General features: G+C 43.2%; 1 protein-coding gene and 1 long non-coding RNA gene across 4 annotated transcripts in view; one reads left to right on the forward strand and one right to left on the reverse strand.

Annotated features, from left to right (window-relative positions):
• The window catches only part of gse1b (Gse1 coiled-coil protein b), a 175,283-nt gene that overhangs the window by 31,814 nt on the left and 118,663 nt on the right, over positions 1-24,806 (forward strand). For both annotated transcript variants that reach the window (XM_054771726.1, XM_054771727.1), the window contains exon 2: positions 16,004-16,145. In XM_054771726.1, coding sequence (XP_054627701.1) covers positions 16,004-16,145 — 142 coding nt within the window. The remainder of the gene's footprint in view (positions 1-16,003; positions 16,146-24,806) is intronic.
• Positions 21,208-23,582, reverse strand: LOC129178981 (uncharacterized). 2 transcript variants are annotated; one of them, XR_008569869.1, is made up of 3 exons: positions 23,331-23,582; positions 21,822-21,973; positions 21,208-21,643 (listed from the first exon to the last, which is right to left on the reverse strand). It is a non-coding gene; the product is annotated as an uncharacterized LOC129178981 (long non-coding RNA). The 2 variants fall into 2 exon arrangements; XR_008569870.1 differs by lacking the exon at positions 23,331-23,582 and adding an exon at positions 22,042-22,155.

Below are 24,806 nucleotides of genomic sequence, written 5' to 3' on the forward strand. Positions count from 1 at the left end.
CTTTGAGGCGACAGACTGACCTGTTTGAGGTTAGAGACCTTCCCCCCCCACCTTAATTCTTCACTCACTGTCGTCTTTTCCTCTGTGTGCGTGTGTTTTGTTTGTATTGTTGCTGTGGGTGTGTTGCTATTTTGCAGTACTGAATGATGATCTTCTGGTGTCTAAAGGATGATGCAGAGCAGCGTTTGTGGACTGTGTGTTCACCCAGGGACGCCTAATGTAATGTCAGTGTGAAACATAAATGGACTGTAGATTAGCACTCCCAGGGCCCTTTTTGCACAGGGCTGCTGCTGTGTGAAGAGCCCACATCCATAGTCAGTCACACTGTTGACATAAGAGTGCAGAGATGCAACCACCTACTTCACGGCCTTTCGGGACATATAATGCACTGCAGGGACAGAATTCAAATACAGTGCAGTATTAGAGTACAGAGGCTCTTTTCGTGCTTTCTGTCCTCGGTTTGTCCCAGCTGTTCTTTTCTTGCCTGCACAGCTGCGTCTCCTTCAAATGCCACCTCCCTCATACTCCTCAGCCTCATGGTCAGTAACACATGTTCTGAAATGACGTCTTCACACAGCGAGACACTCCGCAAGGGTGTGTGGAAGAGAGACAGAGACACACACACACACGCACATACACACACACAGTGAAAAGAGAGGTTTGTGGTTAGCGAGGCTTTCTCTCTGGCTCCAGAGACCCTGGCCAAGTCAGTGGTGAGGTTTGGCTTACTTCTCTCTTTCAAGGCTACACACACACACAATCTGTCTGCTCTTCTCCCCCTTGCACTCATGCCCAAACTTTTTTTTTTCTTACCCCAGGGAGCAGAGATCACAGCTCATTTGAGTCTTCTGACGATGAAGCTGATTATTAAGTTGCTGTATTTATTCATTAGACAAATGATTGTGGGTATGCAGATTTAAGCATCGAAGCACTCATGTTATCCTGCAACATTTATTCGACTTCTATCGCTTTTCCTCATTAGGGTCACGTGTGAGTCAGCTGTCAATCAAAGGACACACACAGGCAAACGACCATTCACACTCTGGACAATGGACAATTTAGAGTCTCCAATTAATCGGCTTCATGTGAGAAGAAGCCGGAGAACAAGCTAACGCCATACAAAGAGGTCAGAGTCCGAATCGAACCCAGAACCTCCTGGCTGTGAGGCAGATGTGCTAACCACGCTTCCACCATGCAGCCTTTCCTGCAACACAAAATGCTAAATGTCAAGTGTAACAGCACATACAGTAACAGCATAGCCATTTCTCCACGTAGTTGAACACGTTGAAATGAGACATTACTTATCAATTCCGAAATACAGTAAAATCTCTAAGGTTGAACAAAATCCAATTAAAAAAAAAAAAAAAAAAAAGCTGGCTGACTGATTTAATGGAATAATGCTCACGGTTCTCATCCTATAATCTTTATTAATTGTTCCGGCAATGCTTTAAGTAGCGTTGTAACATACATAGTGTAAAAAGAAGTTAACACTTTTAATATTACATGGTCAAGTGTAAAAAGAAGTTAACCACTATAAAGTGCCAAAAAAATAAATACAATAATTGAAGAGACGATGTCTTGGTGCTTTGAATGTGAGTCTGCTTACCTCTCGTAATTTCTCGTGTATATTTTTCTTCCCTTCTCACATCATTCTCTTAACATCCCATGTTCTGGCCCTCCCCTTGCTTTGAAATAAGTGTCACAAGCAGCAATAACACATGGTAAAGCCTTGCTGAACTGAGTTCTTGTGCGGTATGCCGAGTATATCATCTCAATGATGTCATCTCATTAGCTAAAAGCGCTTACTAGCTGACGTCTTTTCTACACTGCTCACAACCTCTAGGGGGCATGTTTTTTATAGTATCTGAGGATGTAACAACCACCACGGGCCAGTGTTTCTTTCTTTCTGTATTTTGGTTTAGCCGTCACATCTCTCAGCCGTCACACACAATGACTGAGGTAAATGCATTTTCTAGATTGAATGTGAAAGAGCTACACGTGAGAGGGACAGCTGGAGGGGAGGTGTGATTAAGTGGAATGGTCGCTTTAATGTGGTCTCAGGGCTGCACTGGGTTGCTGTTATGTGACCTTAAACACATTACAACTCCCAGTAGTTCCAGCTGGGGTCACCACCAGGTGGGCTGCTAAGGAGAGAAGGTGAAGAACGTAAAGGAGAGGGCAGATGTTGATCCTAAGTGAAGCATTGTCTTGAGTCGTTTCCTTGTTTCACCTCTGAAGTTCTTCCAGAATACTCCCACCGTCTCCCACTGCCACTCGTCATCCATCTGACAGCGAGAGTGGGAGTTGACGGTGAGCGGAGCCTTTAAAGGCAAAGCCACCACTTTTTACGAGCAGACATAAAAACGCAAGAAGCCGGCGCCATTTAAAAAGGCATCGCGCTTCCCAGGACAGCCTGCAGAGAAAGAAAATAAGCAGAAGAGGGTGGGGGTTGGTAGAGGACGGAAGACGCCGCAACCACAGCCTGCCACACTGGCCTCTCACCTTTGTGTTATTTTTGTCACTTTAAATTGCAAACTTTTGAATGTGGCTACAGTTTGACGACTTTGCTCTTGAGACCCAACCACAAATTATTTTCCCATGGTTGCTTTATAATAGTAAACATCCTTCTATACATCACAGGGAGCTTTGCAGATGTCGTTTGCATTGGCGTTTACCTCCATTAATCCTTAAATATGCAGGGACAAGCGTCAATCCAGGACAGACTCACAACACAAACATGTTGCTTTATGCCACACGGTCTCATTAGTAGTCAGATGGCACTTTCCTCACATGTACGCTTATCATTTCTCGGTTAAGAGACATTTAAAAGAGTTATGCCCTGTGCAGTGCCCTTTTACTGGGTTATTTTTTGAAGATGTGTCCCTTGTACCGCTGAGCTGCTGATGTGTAGCTGGATCATATGTATGTATATACTGTATATATATATACACACATATACACAGACATCCCTCACCACTTTGCAATTTTGTGGCTTTACTCTACGGTTTACTTTACGGTTTTAAAAAATATATATTAATAAACCATGCTGTTTGGTGGTTGAATGCGGCCTATTATTCGTCAAAACATGCATATTTAAGCAAATGTTATCTATTGTTTGTCTAAATGATGCATGTTCAAGCATAAAAATGACTAAATAAAGTAAATTATAAGGCATTCAAAAGACGCATTCAAAGACGGTGATGGCATGTAGTATTCTACACTTCTCACTAGATGTCAGTAATGTTGCTGTAATTTTTAGTGAGGCATACGAACGCCAGACTAGATCGCCGGAACAAGAGGCTTTTATTGTAGGTTTGGTTTAAATTATCTCACAACAGGCACAATAATCTGTAATAAAAACACGAGCTACTACCACACCAAGCCAAAACTCAACTCTGAACCTTCAACATCACTTCCTGTCCGCCTTTCACTCAGCTCCTCTCGGGAACACTTTTATATCATCACACATGAGCGCGAGTCTTATTTATGTGTTGAATGGCTTAGTTACTCATTATGTCGACTGTATTGAATATTATGAGTGTAAAGGTGACTATAGAGCTATGTACATGTCGAGAGGGCTCTAATAATATTTAAAACATATTTAGAAGGTAGTGAAGAGTTTGTCTATGAATCCTACTTTGTGGAAATGCATTCATTATCAAGGTCCAGTCTGGATCCAATTAACTGTGATAAACGAGGGATTAGTATACTGTATAAACCACATTTGAGCAAAAATGTGACGCAAGAATCACTTGACATTTTGCAGGACTAAGTTTTGTACTCGAGACATTGACATTGTGATCTGCAGTGAGAGCAGGGAACAGGTGGAGGAGAAGCTAGAGAGGTGGAGGTTTGCCCTGGAAAGGAGAGGAATGAAGGTTAGCCGCAGTAAGGCAGAGTAAATGTGTGTGAATGAGAGGGACCCAAGTGGAAGAGTGAGCTTACAGGGAGAAGAGATCAAGAAGGTGGAGGATTTTAAGTACTTAGGGTCAACAGTCCAGAGCAATGGAGAGTGTGGAAAAGAGGTGAAGAAGCGTGTACAGGCAGGATGGTACGGGGGAAGAAAAGTGTCAGGTGTGATAGAAGAGTTTCAGCTAAAATGAAAGGAAAGGTGTACAAAACTGTGGTGAGACCAGCGATGTTGTTTGGTCTAGAGACAGTGTCAATGAGGAAAAGACAGGAGACGGAGCTGGAGGTAGCAGAGATGAAGATGCTGAGGTTCTCTCTGGGAGTGACCAGGAAGGATAGGATCAGGAATGAGTACATCAGAGGGACAGCACATGTTAGAGGTTTTGGAGATAAAGTCAGAGAGGCCAGACTGAGATGGTTTGGACATGTCCAGACGAGAGATAGGGAATATATAGGTAGAAGGATGCTGAGTTTGGAACTGCCAGGCAGGAGGCCTAGAGGAAGACCAAAGAGGAGATTTATGGATGTAGTGAAAGAGGACATGAAGGTAGTTGGTGTGAGAGAAGAGGATGCAGAAGACAGGGTTAAATGGAAGCAACTGATTCGCTGTGGCGACCCTTGAAGGGAAAAGCTGAAAGGAAAAGAAGAAGTTTTGTACTCGAGAAAAAATCCGAACAAGTCAAATCATTGCATATTTGGGAGTTCATGCAAACCAGCCTATGGTGTCAAATGACTTCTCCCCAATCGAGCCAGAGCTTTTCTTCCGGTCGCACACACCGCTAATGAAAGAGGAGGAGTATGATTGATACATTTTAACATGTACAAGTTGTTAGTGAAAACATGATTTAAACAAATATTTTGTATTTTTGCACCTTGTCTTGGGTCTTTAAAAAGAGGGTGTCTTATATCCATTCACGGCTTATACGGTATTTGGGTCAATGCTGCATCCCTGTCTTATTAAACTACATTCAGAAACTGAGCCGATCGATTGGAGCACCCCTAATACTAACTGGTGCTTTTTCTTTTTTTTTTTTTTTATAACTCATTAAAAAAAAAATGGAATGTGCACATTCATATGGCCATGGCCCTTGCAGGTGTTTGTGTGTGTGTTTATCTTCTACAATAATGATGCCTCTTTGATGGACATGATCATGTGATGTTGCATAGCTGTTGGTTGGCTGTTGTAATTGGCATCTTGACACGCCAATCAGCACTTAAGCATGCATGGGTGCCTGGGATGAGGGTACGCATAAGCACATACACACACGCACTTAAATCCCTCACAGCTGTTTAATGTAACACGCGCATACTAGTAATAAAAAAGAAATCCACCATGGCCTGTGTGTCCCATTCTGCCAGCTGCTCACCACACTGCTACTATCTGCCTCGTTGCTAGGATACAAACACACACACACACACACACACACACCAAGGGAGTAGATCACCCTTTGTCATACATGCTTTGTTTGTGCACATACCGAACATCTAAATGTTTTGAACTAAATGAAGAGAAATTGTACTTTTAAGTTCGTGTAATATTCATTTCAGTTTGGTTATTGTTTCTTTATTAGCTCCCTGGTCAGAAGGGGGCAGTATGGAGACCACGTTGATGCTGCAAAAGAGCCATTAGAGGGCGCTAGCTTTCTACTTCCCTCATAGGCCTACTGAGTGAAGATGCAGCAGCTCCGCCTCTGTTTCTGTAGTCTCCCCCTCCTAGCTGTGTGTGCTCTGCTCATCCTCCATCTCTACCTCCATGGTTCCTATTCTTTCCATCCTTTGCCTGCCTCTCTCCTAGTCCCATGCAGGTACCACTCCCAGTTCCCAGTTCCATTTTTGCCTCCCTCCGTTTTCCCTCCTCCTTCAATCAGCAGCAGCAGATGAGATTCGAGTTACTTTCCAGAAGCCCCCCACCCCCAGCCACTTTCATCTCGCTCTCTTTCCCTGTCTTGCTCATTCCACACATTTATCATTCCTGCCCCTCAAGCTTTGCTCTGCCTTAATCAGCAGCTTAAGTGTTGCATTCTCTTCCACACAATGCCATTCAGTCTGGGGTTGTGTAAATAGGTGTGTGCCCATGCCAGCCTCAGTGCACTCACAGGGATCAGCCAAGACCCCCCCAACTGCTCCTCACACAGATACGCACACACACACACACACACACACTGATGAAACCTGTACAACACGTCCTGTTTAATTGTTTTTGTTCTCATAAATTGTAGTTATTTGGCAAACTGTAAACAGAATCATAAACTTGGGTACTGTGGCTCAAGCTTGATTATTGACCACCTGGCATGCTGTATTTAAGAACCGCCAACCTATACCCAGCTGGATGATGCTTGCTATCAAGACTGAGAATGGCGTCACACGTAGCCACCATCTGTTTGTACCCCTGGTAGCATTTTACCTGCACTTGTGGAGACATATTTCGAATGTACACACACAATGTTCGGAAGTGTGCACTTAATGCATAACCCAAAATGACAGTGACGCAAGCTAACGTTCCCCAGTGCTATCTGTCCACCTCAGATGGCCGTTTGGGCTTGTTAATCTATCGCCTGGCAACAGAGACAGCCTATCAACAAACGCCACGCCCCTCCCCACATGCTCATAGAGAGGGGCTGATTTGGATCTTTGAGGGGGAAAAATGCACGCACACACACGTATATAAAACTCCCCACAAATCCTGGCCTGTCATTGCTCTCCATTGTTTGGCTGCAGTTGCTTTCTCCCGGTGTGACTGCCAGCAGATGGCTAGCACTGAGCTGTCAGAGTCAGCCCGGGCCCCCCACACACACACACGCAGAGGAGAAAGACTTGCTTACACAAAGAGTGTCTTATTGCACACACAACATATGCGCAGTGTCCACTGAATACCGCTATTGGCTCTTTAAGAGTTTATATGATACCGTGCGGCATGCTCCTTTATATATGAGGGCCAGGGAGCCACTAAGATACAGGTGCCTCTCACGACCCCTCTCTCTGTAATGACTGTGTAATCTCATAAAAAGGCCACCTCACTACATTAGCATGTGTAAAGGCCTTTGTATTTGTGCATATGCGTGTGTCTGTGTGCAGGTTAACTGCTCGAGATCTCGCTGGCCTTCCCTTTCTGTCGTTTGCATCTTTGTGTGTGTATTTCAAAGTGTGAAGAAGCAGGTGTCAGACCTAATGGAGTGTGTCAGCCGCAGTGTAAAAGCAGCTGCCGCAGCCCAGAGTCGCCCGGGGTCACGGAAAGGTGAGAGGTCAGGGTCAGGGTGAGGAGTCGTCTGTAGCTACACAACATTCCTCCGCTCGCTAATCATAGCTCTGATGAATGACTGCAAGGTGGCAGCTGGTAGACAGAAGGCTGCAGCTAAATATGTGTGTCGCTGTCAAAGGATGATACAAGGGGGAGTGAACACAGAGAAAAGGGGAGGGGAAATGGAGAGGGGCGGGGGGTCTGTGTTGCAGCTAATCACGCAAGCTGGTGGAGCGAGTGTTGACTGTACCAGGTTGTTATCCTGATGGAGGTCTACACCACAGTGGAGGCTTAAAATGCAACTCTACACAAAGGTGCACATACACACACTTTACTGCTGCTAATGATAGCTTGTGTGTGTGCTCTCTCAGCTGCCCCCCTGGACACACTTTACCCACCCAGCAGAAAACAGCCCTTTGTGTTGCACTCACTCTCTCTATATATTTATGTACCTCTCTCTATCATTACCACTCTATCTCTGGAGGATACCGTTGTTTTGCTGTGCTCGGCTCAATATATTACACACTGTATACATTTTCCTGCGGCCTGACAACAGATGTATGGGTAGAGCTGTGTTTTTTGGCTGACACCAACCTTTTACATTGCTTAAATTGTGCTGTAATGCTTATAAAAAAATACCTTTCACTACAGAAAACGGCACCTTTAGACCTATATGGACAAAAGCAATGGGACACGTACAAATGAATATGTTAAAAAAAATATATATATATAGCATTTAGCACATACTTTTTCATGACATCTTGAACGGTAACCCTCCTGTTCTGAGCTGCCCCCAGGTACATGTATACACCCACCACTTCACGCAAAACAGCAGGCTTCGCTACATATCTTAAAACGAAGCTTGGTCTTTTGCCAACTATCTGTGAGTCAGCTACCAACCTGGGAGCTGTAAATTTAATGGGTTTTTTTCTTTAGCGAATAGGTTAACCTAGCACGATGCTGCTGTGAAAATGTGACTGTAATGTAGCGCTGTAGCTCAAATAGCTACACTAGCGATTGTGTCTTCCCCTCACTCCTTAATGTCACATTGTCGTATTTAATGTATGGCAAGTGCTCAGTAGGTTTCTGAGAGCCACACACTGTCTCAAACATGCATGGACAAACACAACTCATTGTCATTAAAGCCACAGACACAGAAAAACGTTGCGTTTCCAGTAGGTCTCACTAGATTTTGGCAACACACTTCCAATACACCTCCAAGAACTGTTTAAAATTGTTGGTTGAAGAATAATATAAATAGTGTAATATGCATAAATAGTCGAGGGTGTACCGCACCTCTCTCCCAAAGTCAGCTGGGATAGGCTCCAGCATACCTGCAACCCTAGTGAGGATAAGCGGCATAGAAGATGGATGGATGGATGGATGTATAAATAGTCAAGTATGTGACCTGTAAGCACGTCTAAATACTGTCCTCATAGTCTCGAGTCTAATTATCTGCCCTTGCTCCTCAGGGTTTAAAGTCCTCCATATTCCTTCCATGTCATATCTTAATGTATCAATGCAACGATATTGGTTTATAATGTCATGGTGCCGCCCAGAGGAGACGCTCTTATAGATTCTGGTATCTACTGTATATAAGCCGACAAGCCTGGTTCCCATGTTGGGCTCATACCAGATGTCTTGGCTCATGTCACATGACTTGGACTCGAGTCAGACTGGAGTGACGGTTTTGATGACTTTGGACTTGATTTGACGATATCATCACAGACTTGCAACTCGACTTGGAAGGTGTCCCCATTCAAAGTATTCAACTCGTGTCCATCGTTGTATCATTGTTATACAAGTATCATTTCCAGCAAAGCAACACATTTTCCCATAATATGCCACAGTGAATGCATCTATTAACGTCCAATCAGGTTTAAGAACAAACGAGGGTGTAGCTTACATTTCTGCGAGCGCCAGACTGCTGGAGAGTGGTAGAAGGTTATTCACATGCACATGTGCGCACACACACACGCACAAAATTAATTAGGTAAAATGAAAGAAAAATACCTTTGTTGTTGTACTGAATCCCGAATGTGATGTCAGCACTTTTTCTCTCACTAAGTCTTGTCAAAAAACAAAATGCATTCATTGTATTTGTCAAATGGAATAGATTGTTACAATGTTGAAATGGCATTTTATTAAACACAGCTTACGACGTATAAGGAAATGTCAAGACTATGACTTGGGACTTAACTCGACATGTTCTGTCTTGACTTGAGTTCTTGTCTTGACTTGCATGCCTGACTTGAACCTTACTTGAGACTTGCAAAACACGGAATTTCTCTCACCTCTGGCTCATACTGCACTCTACATGTAACAGATGACAGTGTTACATGTTGATTTATATTCCTATGTCGGTTGGTCTAAATTGCTAAAAAAAAAAATGTAAAAAAGCTTTCATAAAGGGAACCACTTGCTAACACTGGTGCTATCAGTGCAGCCACTTATAATAAGAAACAATAATATGCTGGAGTCTGGTTTTGGCTGTACTAGTCTACTATGCAAAAAAAAAGTTAAATTCGACCTACTTGTATGCGTGTGTTGGTGTGTGTGTGTGTCTACACGTCATTAGTCCTCAGCTGAAAAGCAGCCTCTCTAATAGTCAGCTTGTTTTTGCTCTGACGACGAGGCCAATCGATAGCACTTACCCTTTTCCTGTTAGACTCTCTAATAGACCTGGGAGAGAAGCGCTGCAGCCCAGCAGTTGTCACCAGTAGTGTGTGTGTGTGTGTGTGTGTGTGTGGGGCTACCTGTCCTTGTGTATTGGGTCAGAGACGGGCTTCGATTTGCAGCATTAGCCCAAGGGCATGAAGAGGCGCTTCCATTTGACGTATTGACAGACATCCATATATATAGTCATGCATGGATTCGGTTTCCAATAGTCTCCAATGGTGTTCGGATAAATATAGAACTGTAGACAGTAGAGAACCATAACGAGTTCAACCAAAATGTTTTGGAAAAATAGGTCTCAATAGGGAGAAATCATAAACTTGCAGATTGAACAGACTTCAACTTAGTGGCCTTCTCCTTGGTCATATTATAGTTAGCAGCGTTGGCAAATAAATGATGTGTGATGCCAACCAGTCTGGCTGTTTAGTACGATGTGAGCAATACAATTCATTCTGAATAATAATAAACACATCTAAACACACACGGCCGAAATGACTTTACTCCATCGGGTGGGTGGGCTCTCCCTTAGAGATAAGGTGAGAAGTACTGTCATCCGGGAGAAACTCTGAGTAGAACTGCTGGTCCTCCGCATTGAGAGAAGCCAGATGAGGTGGCCCGTGCATCTGGTAAGGATGCCTCCTGGACTCCTCACTGGGGAGGTGTTCATAGCATGCCTGACCAGTAGGAGGCCTCGGGGAAGACCCAGGACACGTTGGAGAGACTATGTCTCTCAACTGGCCTGGGAATGCCTCGGGATCCGCTGGGAAGAGCTGGACGAAGCAGCCGGAGAGAGGGAAGTCTGGCCTTCCCTGCTTTGGTTGCTGCCCCCACGACCCGACCCTGGATAAGCCGTAGAAGATGGATGGATGGATAAACACACTTAGACTAATTTACGAGAAGACGCTTACAGTATATAAATGCCATGTAGTTGAAAGAACAATGAGCAGAAATCCACCAGAGAAGCTTGCCCACAGACAGCACATTTGTAGTGCAACCAACCATGTAGAACATCATTTCTTAAACGGTACATACTAGTGACAACATGTGTTCTTTTGTCAGACTGACAGACTGACTGATTCATTAATTCCAGCAAAGCGTATAAAACACCACTACGTGACAGTGTCACTCCTCAGAAACACCTTGCTGCTCAGGTGTCTTTAAATGGCCAACAGTTTTACTTAGTTTTAGTTGTATTATACGTATTATTTTATTTATTATAGATAGTGAAAGTTTGAGCAAATTTTACATGATATGGAAAAAAAAAAGAAAATGTTGTATTTGAATTTAGAGGTTGCACTCTTTGTCCGTGTCTCAAGCGTGTTCTGATGTGGCCAAAAGGGATCAATTCATTTTCTGTATGATTCAAATCAGTCTATCTTGGGCCGCATTTCCTTTAAGCTCCACTCAGTGATGGTGAATTTCACACTGACTGACCTCCAGTATCTTGTGATATTTTCATGATCGGCACTTAACCACACTGCAAAATGCATCTGCATCTCATTATTATAATGTGTTTGCCAAGATTTCATGCGAGGCTACAGCTCTGATGTGGCATTTGAAGTCTTACATTTTCGGTTTTTGCATGTTACTCTCAAGGGCTAGTTGATCCATTTGCCATATGACAAAATCTCGTGGTTTAGTTAATAATAGTTTGTACTATTAGAAAGCATAGCATGCTTGTGCACTCCTGAAGTCCATACTATAAACATTTATCTGCATTCATTATGTCTGTTGAGCTACCATCAGCATAAGGTTTTTTTGTACTCCTATCTATTTGTCCTTGACTGACCCCAGTCTGACCTGTGGCCTCCTCATGGCCAATGTATGTGTTGGTGTAGGTGTGTAGTGAATGTATGTGTGTGTCCAGCATAGGGTGGTGGAGTGTAATCTGAGCCTATGGCTAGGACAGGACTACTGCAGTGTTCATCCAGGCAGAAAAAGCAACATTGGAGCCGCAGGGTTGATGGAGAGAGGATGGAGGGATGGAGGGATAGAGGGATGGAGGGACAGCTGAACAGAATAGAAAGAGAGGACAAAGAGTAGCAAGGCTCTTCAGTCTATCTGTGTGGAAGAGAGATGTCATTGTGTGTCAGTTCGCTCCAGTGAGTAGCCCTTAGCTGGAGAAACAGATATTTCGCTTCCTCTCGCTCACACTTTCTTGCTTTCCTTGCCTCCCACACAATCGCCTCTCCCCTCTCCTATATCTTCTGGTCTTTGCTCTTCTGCCTGGGTTGAGGAGAGCAGAAACACTTTGCAGCTCAGGGGAAAGAGAGAGGACCGAGCAGTGAACCAGTCATCTCGTAAAAAGGCACGCGGTGTGCAGTGCAGCGCTCGCGGTCACACCACCGGTAAGCGAGATCGCCCGATGGTGTGCGGTGAGGCCTGGAGGGTGCAGCATGCTGCGAGCCTCCCTCAGCTTTGTGAGGAAGGGTAGGTAGCGCACAACTGTGAACACAGAAGGGATCAAATCTTTACATCCCCTGGAAATGTCAAGCACGTTTGATGAAATGCCAGTAGATCTGCACACAGACACACCAGCAACACACACACTGGTGCGTGCACACAACATCATGGCAGCATGTAGGGCAGTCACATCTTATGGGTGGGTCCACTCTGGCTTCCCAAATCCTGAAGGGAAAGTCACAGTATCCCTCTGGAGGAATTTATCCCCAGTGATGTTATAATGCTAATTCATGACATTTTTACATGTGCAAACATCTCTTTTGCTACCCTGTAATACATAATCATGTAAGGTAAGAGGGGTAGTGCCATCTTAACTGTAGGCTATGTTATCATCACTACGCTATATCACTGCATAATTACAATTATAATAACACAATACAAGTGGTCTTCTGGTTATATACGAGTTCCATTCCTCGAGTGTTGATGCAAGTCTGAACTTATACCTTAGTCATACATAAATTAACTTCGAAGTCACTAAGTTACACTGTACACAGAACACATGAAGAACATAAAATACAGTAATGAAAAAACAAAATACACGGTTTTACACCACTGAAAACATCAGTTTTGAAACGATCTCACTAGATTGTGCAGGTGTTCTAAATGAAGTGCTTTGTGACAGCTCAACTGTAATCTTTTCACGTGTACGTACATCCTCAGACACCTCCTGTGATGCACCAACTGACACCTCGCCTTACCATTGATCCTCCCCGGCACCCTCGCTGAGTAACTTATCGACTTCTTCAAGTGTATTTCCTGTTTAGATCTTCGGCTGTGTTTGTGGGCAACTTCACCCCCCACCTGTGACACATACACACACACACACGTGTCCGCACTCATCAATTAATCCGAGGCAGATGCTGCTCGGCACTCTGCTATCGATCAGCACGAATGTGAAGAAAGAACTTGTCCCTGGAGACGACAAGGGAGGATGTGCTTACATCATGTTGGATCAAGTCAGGACTATTTACAGTGTCAATGTGGACATGTCTAAACACTTGTGTTACAGTGTTATTTACAGAGGGCTTCGCAAACAAGAGAGAACAGTCTCTTCAAGCTACACCTGCATTTTCTAATGAGATCCAGTGCAGATATAAAAGTACATGCCTCTAGTCAGTACAATACTGTGCAGTTCTACAGTTACTTTAATAAGCATGCTAATAAATCCCTCTCTGACAGTGTCAATCAAGACTGAACACTACTTTGTTGTTTGGTGTATGGGCCCATGGAAGAAACAATTACATTTGTGTAAAAATCCAGATAAAGGTCCGTTTATTGACATTTGCACAGAATAGTCAATTTGTAACACCTTATGTGATCCTCCATTAGCCAGATGCTTAAACTGAAGAAAATATAGCGGTGCAAAATTGGCGGAGGTCTACACTTTACTTCGTGCTCTTGCACTTCCCCTTATTAAAGGCCGAATTAGGACCTCATTAGATGGTGCAGGTGTAGATGAATACTGAGTTAAAATGTTAAATCAGTCCAAGAATATGAAGAATTCAGATTTATAGCATATGTGAACCAAGATACTTGGTTTAACTCTGGTCAAAGACATAGATATTTTTTTCCCCCACCACATACTGTAGTTGAATGTGGCAGTCTCCTCGTCCAGGAAGCCACTGTTAGGCTTTTCACACAGCAGACTGTGTGCATCTTAGGTGAGATATGGATTGGGACAGGTCAGTGGAGGTTATGACATATTGTATGTGCAAGCCTGCAGGTTCACCAGGGTTTGTCGTCACTCCAGCACTAAATCTGTCTGATCATTTGAGAGCAGAAAGCTGCCCTCAGACTCCCTCGTGTGGTTCTGCATGTTCCATTAGCAGCAAAGTCATCCTTACCGATTAGAGGAGATATTTCTCAACAGTGTAATTAACCTCAATTAGCACTACCTCGGTTGATTTTTCTCATTTCACCTCCTGACTCTTGTGCTCTCTGCTCCACTGTGGCGCTGTACTCTTATTGCCATGAGTGTGCACTTATCAACACGCACTTCAGAATGAAGCCAGAAAGGATGTCCCTCTTTAACCGAAGCACTTTATTGTAGTTTGTGCCCGCAAGTCCCTCATGTTGTGCAACATGACACATTGTAAATAACCAGCATGTTGGCCAGAAATGAGTCATATAAGAGCAACGGTGGCGACGGCTCAATGCGTAGCATCAAGTCTTGGCATCCCCATCCTAAAGGGCCAGTGTGTTGAATGTTGCTCTCCACCATCTGTTTTAGTGGATGAGGGAAACTGCTATAGCTCAGGGATTTAACAATAAACATTCATTTTAATGTTTGTGCATAAGAGAGGATACCTCAGGAGAAAGCATGCTTAACAGTCGGAAATATGGATGCCCAATATTTTTAATGAGTGGAAGACTACATATTTTTGCAACGTACAGTAATTTTCCTACAGAATGTAAAATCATTTGCATGGCACTTGTAATATATTACAACAAGTAATATATGATATCATAATATAACATACACTACAGTATTGCGGTGTTGTGTACATTTATTTTTTGTTTGACTGAACATTTAAGATAATTAATTAATCTATAGTAATACCTACAGCATGGGTAATATACTTGGATGCACATGTACCCCACTACCGTCTAATTAAGGCCACATGGATCTTTGATCTTGCTATTAGAACCTGATTCTTCTGTTGAATAACCTTTATAGTGCTCATGCAACACAATAAACAATAGGAGAATATTTGGTTGGATACATTGTGATTGGCTAGGCCTACTTTTTGCTACAGCTCTTACCTGTTTATTGGATCTCATTACTATGTGCAAGTGGTAGTTGCATCCAACCCCAAGTGATACCAACTTTAAAGCCAGCGCCATATGCTGGTTAATGTGAACTCTGATGCTCATGCACACACACACAACTTAAAAAACACACAAATTATTAGCTTCCTTGCAGCTCCTCATGAGAAGTCATTAGCAATATGCCTGTTCATATATATTTTCCAGTATGCATAGTGGGGTTGCAGCCAAATTCTGATGCAGCCAAATGTTGGTCTTCAGGGTCTTCCTCTGCTCCGTCGCTCTGTGTTTCCGTCTCCATCTGGGCGTTATGTTTATTTCATAAACCCAAGGGTGCCTCTTTGTCTAAGGATGCAGAGTACCTGCCTGCCTTACATGTCTCTCTGCTGCTCGTCAATGGAAGGAGCTTCTTTAGAAGTCCCTCTTCTCTGACAGCCACCTTCTGCTTTTCCCTCTGCTGCTCATGTTCACATTAATTCCCACCTCAAGGCTCCTCCGTGGTTCCTCTCCCACTCAGCTGTGGACTGGAGCAGAGAACATCCAAACAGACTGGCACTGTCAGAGCTGCTATTTATTTCTTTGATTGTGTCTGCTTTCCGACTTCTTTAACTTCACATATGAGGGAAGGAGTATGTTGTTTTTAGAGCTACTATAACTATAGGATGCGAGTGCTGAAACAGCATCTCAAATAGTTGGGGTAATCGGATAAGATGATGTCAAAAGGCCCCACTAATAGAAGTGATGTGAATTCATTAAACACACAACACACATTGTTTTTTTCTTTCTTTTCAATGTGTAGTTTATATAGAATACAGAGCAGTGACTTATTTGTTAAATTCCTGTGTCTAAATAAACCTTTTGCATACATTTTGCACTGATTATTATTCAGATTGCTATTAGGTGTGGTCATGCACTGTTTAATTAAATTTAAAACATCTTCCGATCTTTCAGACCTGCACTGTGACAGAGGGGCCGACAAGAACTGGCGAGGAGGCCAACTTGAAGACATCTCAACCTGCAGGGCAACACACTCCTCCTCTTCCCGTCACCTCTGAGCCAGAGATAGTCCAGCGAGTCGACCGCCCATGTTCCAGTAAGCTATACCGTTCATTAATGCCCTACTTATGGGTTTGTTGTGTCTCCACTATGTTTTTACGTTTTACATTGAAATAGCTCGCATTTGCTCACTTATTGAACAGACATGGCTTTCATGGGTGTTGACAATATGCTGTAAAAAGAAGGGTTTGTGAAAGCAAGAGGCATGCAAACCGTGAACAAGCTTATTCAAAGAAGCTGATTGCTCTTAACATATGCTACATGGGCACGTATCATAAACAATGAAAGGATATCTGGTTGTCTGCGCCCACATTTTCCCAGTTTCTTTGTGCTTCTGCAACTTAAAACTGTTTTAGTTGGTTGGTGGTTTACGATTTCTCTGCCTTGCTCCTTGTCTGTAGTATACCAATGAAATTTGCAGTACTGTTCACTGGAAGCTACGAGATGAGGATTTCATGATGATGATGATATGACGTTGATGTGGATATGTGTGACTGTGCCCTGAGGGATGCCAACACTATACTGGCTTTCGGAGCTCAGTGCGAAAGTGCCACTGTCTCCTCTTATTAGTGTACATACAGTACACTTACCTTTTCACCAGTTCCTTTTTCTTTCTGTACTTTTGGATTCATTCATTTTGATATATATATATATATATATATATATATATATATATATATATATATATATATATATATATATATATATATTCAGCTTTTATTACCACCACCTGCTTCTTTTATTTTATTTATTTATTGGAGCACTCATTGGAGTTTATCACTTCCCTATGTGGCTCTCTAGATCAACGGTTGTTACTCGGGCCTCCTTCCCTCTTTTCTCTCGGGCTATTTTCTGTTTAGCCGTGAGGGCCCCCCGGTCGTTGACAGAAAGTCATCTCAAGCTCTCTTTGCTGCATACAGTATATGCAGACACACAATCTAAACCACAACTTGCTCCACAACACTTGGTTAAAGAGTCGTGACAAAGGCCGCAGACACGCACGGTGGACTGGAGGGCTGAACATTACTCCTGGTGGCCTCATGGGGCACGAGAGCTCCGTTTGCATGCATTATTTAAACTCCGTCATGCATGTTGCATTGCGGTTTGATGTTGACATGACACATCCCATTTTCTTTACGATGGTGAAAAAAAACCTAAACATTTGCGGTGTTCACATACATGAACAGAAGATGTGGCCATGTGTGGCCTTCTGCTGTTTTCTATATGTTTAATTGCTGAACACCACTGCCATGCACACTCCCCCGTCACAACATTAGGTACATCCCTGAGCAGTCTAAAAATAATGATATCCAGTACAAGTGTTGTAGCAAAGAATCAGCTTTCACAAAGCTCATTTTTAACAATATATTTAATATTGTGGTTGTAGTAACATAGAAGTGCATTGCATATACAGTACTTACAGCTGCTTCTAATATGTTGGTTACCTTATTTAGTACAGTACAGTACAGTACACTCCAAACTATCACAAGAATATTTAAATTATGTATTATATTTAAATGATTATTTTCCGTGTATGTTTATTGCTGTGTGTTATTGACATGTGTTTGTCTCTGCGTTGCACACACCACTGATGTAATTATAATTATGAGAAGAAGCTGTGAGAGTATTGTGATGGCAACAGCACAGCTGGACTTGGCAGAGTTGCCTCTCTGGCTGCTGGCCAGTTCAATACAATAGCAATTGCCCACTGTGGGAGAGTGTGGGGCAGGCTTATATTTGGCTTGTAGAGAGAAGGAGAACTTGCTTTCCACACACTCCACTGAGAAAATGTCCCTGTTAGAAGGACGGCAAGTTGGCTGCTGTTTGAGAGGAGAATACTCACCAGACTGACAACAGGGGACTCGTGACAGCCGGTCGGGGCATGTAGAGGAACGCCGCTGCTTGCACACCCACCCCTCTGCTCCTTCTCTTTCATTCTCTTGTGTACCCCCACAGCAAGGGGTGGGAGGGACCTCCCTAAGACACAGTCAAGCTTGTCACAGCTCCCACAAAGCCAATAAAACATGTGCATTGACATGAGCCTTGGCAAAGTGCTGCCTTGCTGTGCTCAGAGCAGAGCTGAGGTATGTGTCGAGCTCAGTAGTCAGGATCCCCTAAATACTCACTTTGATTGATCTTTTCATTTCAAGGTCATGATTCAGTTCAGTTTTCCAATGATCTAGGATATCATCATCTACAGTGGTGGCATGTTGTCCTGAGTTAAAAAAAAAAAAAAAAAGGTCCACCAAGGGCCACATGGTGAAAAATGTAAGGATACGGTAAAAACCTATAAATAAAACCTATACAATGTACAATGCAGATATTATTAATAAGACTTAAAATGCCATTAAAAGTGCGCTAGAATGTTCATTTTTGTGAGTATGTTGAGCATTAATTTGTGAGTGAGTTTGCTCTCTGACACGATCTCTCATGCCTCAGCAGCAGCACAGACGTGATGGTAAATCTCCATTGGGGCTGTAGTGTCAGAGCATGGACGCTCACAGCGAGAAAGTAAGACCCTGATTGGATAAATCGGCAAAAAACGTCACTCATGGAAATTGAGCTTCAGTGGGGATCGATGGAGCTGGGCGGGGCTTCATTTTCACTGACAGCAGCCAGAGAAGCGATCTGAGTTTTCTTCCCCCTTTCTCTGTCACAGTCACGCAAATTCGAGAGGAGACAGCAGTCAGAGCAGACGTGAAGTCTTTTCAGTAGTGAATTATTTCACAACGATTCAATTCTACAGCTATTTTCTCACTTTGTACATACGACATTGTAAGTAAATGGCGTAATCCCAGCGTTATCGAGCGTTTTGTTTATCTGTTGGTTGGTTAAATCATATCACCGTTGTGGGAGGAGTAGCTTGCTAATTGGCCCAGCCATGATGGCAGCAGGCAGCGTTGCTAAAATCATATTACATGTATGTCAGACCCCAATGAGCTTCCCCTGTTTAAAAGACCAGCACCTGCCACTGCTATACAGTAGGCTATACTAAACCATTACAGAAACATAAAAAAAGGATTTTGATTTTGATTTTTAATTTAGGGTAGCTGTGGCATAAACTGCACATTGGATGATGGTCTAATAATTTCTGTAAGTACTGTAGGTCAACTATGCTAACCATTTTCTACCTTTTTTCAATATGGGTGTAAAGTTTCTTTGTTTTCTTATTTTTCTGATGTGGGGCGATAACAAATGAGCTTCAGGCTCCAAATGACCCTCGGGCTGTACTTTGGACATCCCCGACACCTTTGACAGTGTGTACAGTGCCATTGTGCTACTACTACTCTAAGGTAGTAGGGGTGAAACGATTCCTCGAATAATTCGAGTACCTCGATTACAAAAAATAATTGAGGATTTTTTTTCTGCCTCGAAGAATCGCTTACGTCACCAACGTGCTTACATCACGCATAGGACTAAGAAGGAAGCGGAGGTTTGAAGGCGCGGAAGAATGCGACAAGGCAACGGAAGAGAAGGAAAACAAAACACAAAAAACAGAAAATGTGGCTAAACAGCGAATTGAACACCGTGACGTGTATCCGTTGTAGTCCGTTGCACTTACATATCACAACAGCATATCTTATATGTGGCATCATTTCCTCCTGAATGGAGCGGAAGATCTGAGACAAGGTTAAATTATCGTAGCACAAATCAGTGAGATTAAGGTTAATATACCTTACTAACATAAGGTTAGCCATGGGGAGGGCTAGCGTTTTCTTAATTATGACTGTTGTCAAATGTGTGGCAGTTTATAACGATGGTAACGTGACTTCATACAGGGTTTATTTCAGTGAAAGGGAGAGAGAATGAGAGTGCAGCGATGTTCCTGCTCACGCAACAGTAATTATTGCACGTTAATGTGGCCCAAAATCTACCTTTGCTACCTCAAAATGAAGGCACAAATATAACTCCATAAATGTGCACCTCCAAAAAACACTGCTCGTCAGGACTGAGTGTTGTAACGCAGCCCCTCAGTCACCATCGCTCGCCCACACCAACAAGCCAAAAAGACTTGTAGTTCTCTCATAGAGCCGACGCCACTACCCCGACGAAGATCCACAAAAGTAGAGGTGGCCAAACTGCAGCCCAGGGGCCATCTGCTCATTCATGGCTCATTCGTCATTGCATCGCTGCAGAAAGAAAATAGAATTTAAAAACAACAAAAATGGTAAAAATACAGCAAAAGGCACAATGAGAAATGTTGATGCCAACAACCAGTAATAACACAAAGCTTTGTATTTAAAGAGCTTTAAATATGTTTTTGCCGATTTTGCGCAGGTTCACGGCCAAGACAAAGGTTGGTGACCACGAGTGCAATGGAACAAGGAAGTGCGTGTCTCACTCACTTAGTTGAGAGTAATGTGTTCCACTACAGAAGGTGTTTTCATTTTACTTTGACACTGCAAAAACTCAATATCTTATATAGAATATTGATCTTATTTCTAGTCAGCCTGTCTACGTTTAGGATTTATAGATGCACTGTGATGAGCATAATGTCATATGCAATTTAATCTTAGTCATGCCTCAGTAAAGTCATTCTTATTTCTCTCCTTTTCCAGTAAATAGTAACAGTCTGGGATGCATAAATTCATCTACAACAGCACCATCATATCGTCCATCAGACCCAAGAAAAGACATTTTGTTCCTATGCACAATGCGGATATAAGAAATAAAACGGTAGATTATTGCCCTGCGATTGGCTGGCGACCAGTCCAGGTTGTACCCCACCTGTCGCCTGAAGTCAGCTGGCATAGACTCCAGCATACCCCCGCGGCCCTAATAATGAGAAGCGGTTTAAAAAAATGGATGGATGGAAAACGTTTGATTATCTAAATGTTTCATTGTGTATGTATAATTGCTCGCTAACCAAGCAAAAACATATTTTTTCCGATTACTTGATTAATCGAAAAATGTTCAGTAGACTACTCGATTACTACAATATTCGATAGCTGCAGCCCTAATGTGTAGCTTTGTGAACAGTGTCTTACCCACATAACGACCGACATCATACCAGTGTAGCTCAGCACTGAATTAAAAGAGGAAGCCAACACAGTAAATAAAAGACAACAATAAAGGACAGCAATTGAACAGCTACTGTAGCAGTTTATTTCTTCTTTCTTCATCATTGTTTCTTAGAAGACAAAGACAAGCCTTTCACAAATTGTACTTTAGGAGGAAAAAAAGTATTCCAAAAGTTGGTGCTTGTAATATATTGCTGAAAGATTGATTTGCTTCAGGTTCACAGCACCTCATTCATAAAGAACACTGGGAGGATTATCATGCTCCTTATGACTGCACGCAGAAGACAAAACTCAACACCCATTTGAATCACATTTTCGTATTTTAATGTACTGAAACCCCAAAGCAGTTTGGAGCATTCCTCTCAGCAGTTCCACAATATCTTTTCTTCCGAGGGTGCTTTGGAGTGGCCACAGGCGCCTGTTTTTGTGTTTTTGCAGCCATCGTTTGACTAATTCAGTAATGATCACAGGATTTTTGAGAATCAGAGGTCTGTTCTGCAGAGTGGCGCCAGTCCTGGCAGGCATAAGGGGGGTAGAATTAGTCAGGAGACAGTGGGTTTGGCACCATGCCACAGTTATTAGCCACTCACAGGGTGGGCACGGGGTTACGGCCTCACTCAATCGTTCACTCTGTGTGTGTTTAAAGTGTTTGTTTGTCTGCATGTGAGTCAGTCGCCTCTGGTCACACTGACCTCATTGTGCAGTCGCTCTTGCTTGATTTGTCCACTCTCCAACACATTCCTCTCTCCAACAGGCTGAGAAACACCCCCTCTCTCTCACTCACTCGCTCTCCTCTTTCCTCCGGATGGATTTGATTTAGTGACTGCGGTTTTCCATGCACAGCCTAGGAGCCAGCAGGAGCAGATTTAGGGAGAGACCTATAGATTCACAGCCAACAGAGCGCGTCATTACTTGGCTAGAGCTCATCAGCAGATACATCAGCAGGACGGAGTGCTAATAGATGTGAGCCGCCACCATTCAGGAAGTAATGAACCTCTCATCATTTCATCCCCTTAATTATTTCCTCTTCATGGCCTGCATAAATTGCATCAAACAATGACAGCAAATGAATAAAAGCAGCTCGAATTTGGCTGCAATGATTATATATACACGGGATTAGGAGAATATGTCTTTAGGCCGTGTCACATAATACAGGGTCATGACCTGGCGTAAATCAATGAGGTCGGGTTCCGGGAGAAAATGTGAGCTGACCACTTAGTAAAGACCACAAGACGCTAACCTTTGACCTCACAGGCACAAGGAAACAGGTGTTCATGCAGGATTAGGCCTGTCTGCCTGAACATTCAACGCTGACTGCAAACTGGTTTGTGGTTTTTCCTGTCTTCTGTTATTTACAGCCACTCTGGACTCAGGCCCATAGAGATAGAAGGCACAGATCCATAATAGTGTCCGACAATGTTGAAGTAGTGGACATTCAGTATTGATTACCCCCCTCACACAGAAAAGAGCTTTCATCGCTCTTTGTTTGTTAGTTTGCAGAATTAAAAAGCACTACACAACCGATGTCTATAACACTTGATGATACTTCAGTGCAAATCCAGATACAAATGTCATGTGAGTCATGATGGGGGTCGTCCCCTTTCCCCTCTCCCCCCCTCTTACTGAGTTTGAATTGAGTTTGGCTATGTGGCGTTTTATGATTTAATGTTTTTTAAAACCCTTTCACATTGCCAGCAATTTTCCACCTTTTTACCTCAGTGTCGCTTCAGCAGTTTTCCGCCTTTTGGACGCAGCATCGGACCCGTAATAGAGGCGAGTCAGCGTGTATGTGTACGAGATTGCCAGAAAGGCAGGATACAGGTGTGAAGTTTGACACTCAAGACTCTTGTTTCCCGCCTTGTTGTGTTGAAAGCAATTGTCGCTGTAATTTAAACATCACACCATCTAATTATCTGATGTGGTACTTTTTAGGATCAGGGCTGGAAGGTTAACTGGCTGTTGCCATCTACTGCCTCATTCCTGTCAGTATGCATGCTGCAGATTGCAGAAAGTGACACTTGCCATACTGTGTTTGGATAAACACAAATTCAGGCATTAATACTGTAAATACAACTTCAGTAGAGGCGTCCGCTGTACTGAATGACATTCTACTTCAAACCTGAAGCAGGTCATGAAAGCAAGCTGACCCATGGGCATTAGCAACATTGCTGTTTAGCTTTCAACATCATCTCGCCATGTACCTTTTAAATGCAGAATAAAAAACGTTTTATGATCCGGTCAAAAAATGAGTAGTCAACTACAGGTCGCATGATTCATTTAAATGCTTGTTGTTTTGTCCTCTTCTCCTCCGTCGTGTTCTGCCTCCATTTTGTTGCTTTCCTCCAAACCCTCCGATGTCAATTATCCCTTCCACACGTCCTCCTTCCCTACTCTTCCTCTCCTTTTTCTCCGTCCCTTCCTCTTTTTCTCCCCCCACTGTCAGGCGGTTAGGCTGTGGCTAAGTGCTTTTTGCTGTCTCGCTGCAGGTGGCACTGTAATAAAGCCTGTCAGGAGGAGGCACGGGTTGTACTGTCATATGCTCTTGTTAACTCCCTCCAAACACCTCCCTCCCATCCTCCCCGACCAACACCGGAAGCACTACACTCTCATCCTCAGCTTTCATTTTCTCTCATTTGGCTGCTTTTTCTTCTCCACCTTCAACCCCAAATGGTGCTTCACTCAGATGTCCTCATCCTTATTTTGCTTCCTCAAGAGCTGCAACAAGAGTCTTCCCTCTCACTGTATGATGGCCCTATGTCCTTTTCATTACACTACGCAGCACACCCGCGGGCGCCCGTGGAAATAAATGGAGCTGCTTCTGATATAACATCTCGCAAGATGCATGCATCATCGACACAGGAGGTCGGTATCGTCTTCTGATGTATGTTTGTGTGCGCGTGTGTGGAGTCTTTAATAAAGCACCTTATTTGTAGCAGCCACATGATGGCAACACTGAGCCCCTTCTGTAGAGAAACCCTCACTGTCCACTGTTTGATTATGTGCAGTCACACGCGCACACACACACGCACACACACAGAGCGAGAGCCCTACGTACTTTGAGTTAGCCCAGCACTATGTAAGGTGACATTGTGCCTTTAATAATTTAGTGGAGGCCATGTTAATGGCTGACAGAGAACATGGCCTTTCTACTCTGCTGGTAGATCACTATAGTTTATTCGTTTTCACTCTCACTCTTTCTTCCCATATTTTCCCTTTTTATTGAATTAGAGTGAAATATAACATGCCGCAATTCCATAGAATCAGAATTAAAGAATCAACTAAGGCCATGTCCACACGAACATGGATATTTTTATACTCTCACATTTGCCCCTCTTCGGTGGCAATTTTCATCCACACGGTGCCGTTAAAACTACGTATACGTACTACTTAAAAACGTTTAAAACTATTTTTGGCCACACGAATGCACATTCACAGGCTGTCATGTGCATGCCAAAGTAATGCCGGTGCGGCAGCCATGGACTGTTTAGCCAATTTTAGCCAAACAGAAGCGTTGATGATGTCATTTCCATAGACGGCACAATACAGTAACAAAGATGGTAATTCGCAGGCGAAGATAAAAGTGGACTGCTAGCGAAGTAGCGTAAACTTTCAGTCGTATTTGTCAGAAAAACGAATATGAAACATCCATCCATGGTGGAGCCTATCCCAGCTGACTT

This window comes from Dunckerocampus dactyliophorus, chromosome 3 (assembly GCF_027744805.1).
Source record: "Dunckerocampus dactyliophorus isolate RoL2022-P2 chromosome 3, RoL_Ddac_1.1, whole genome shotgun sequence".
Lineage (NCBI taxonomy): Eukaryota > Metazoa > Chordata > Actinopteri > Syngnathiformes > Syngnathidae > Dunckerocampus > Dunckerocampus dactyliophorus.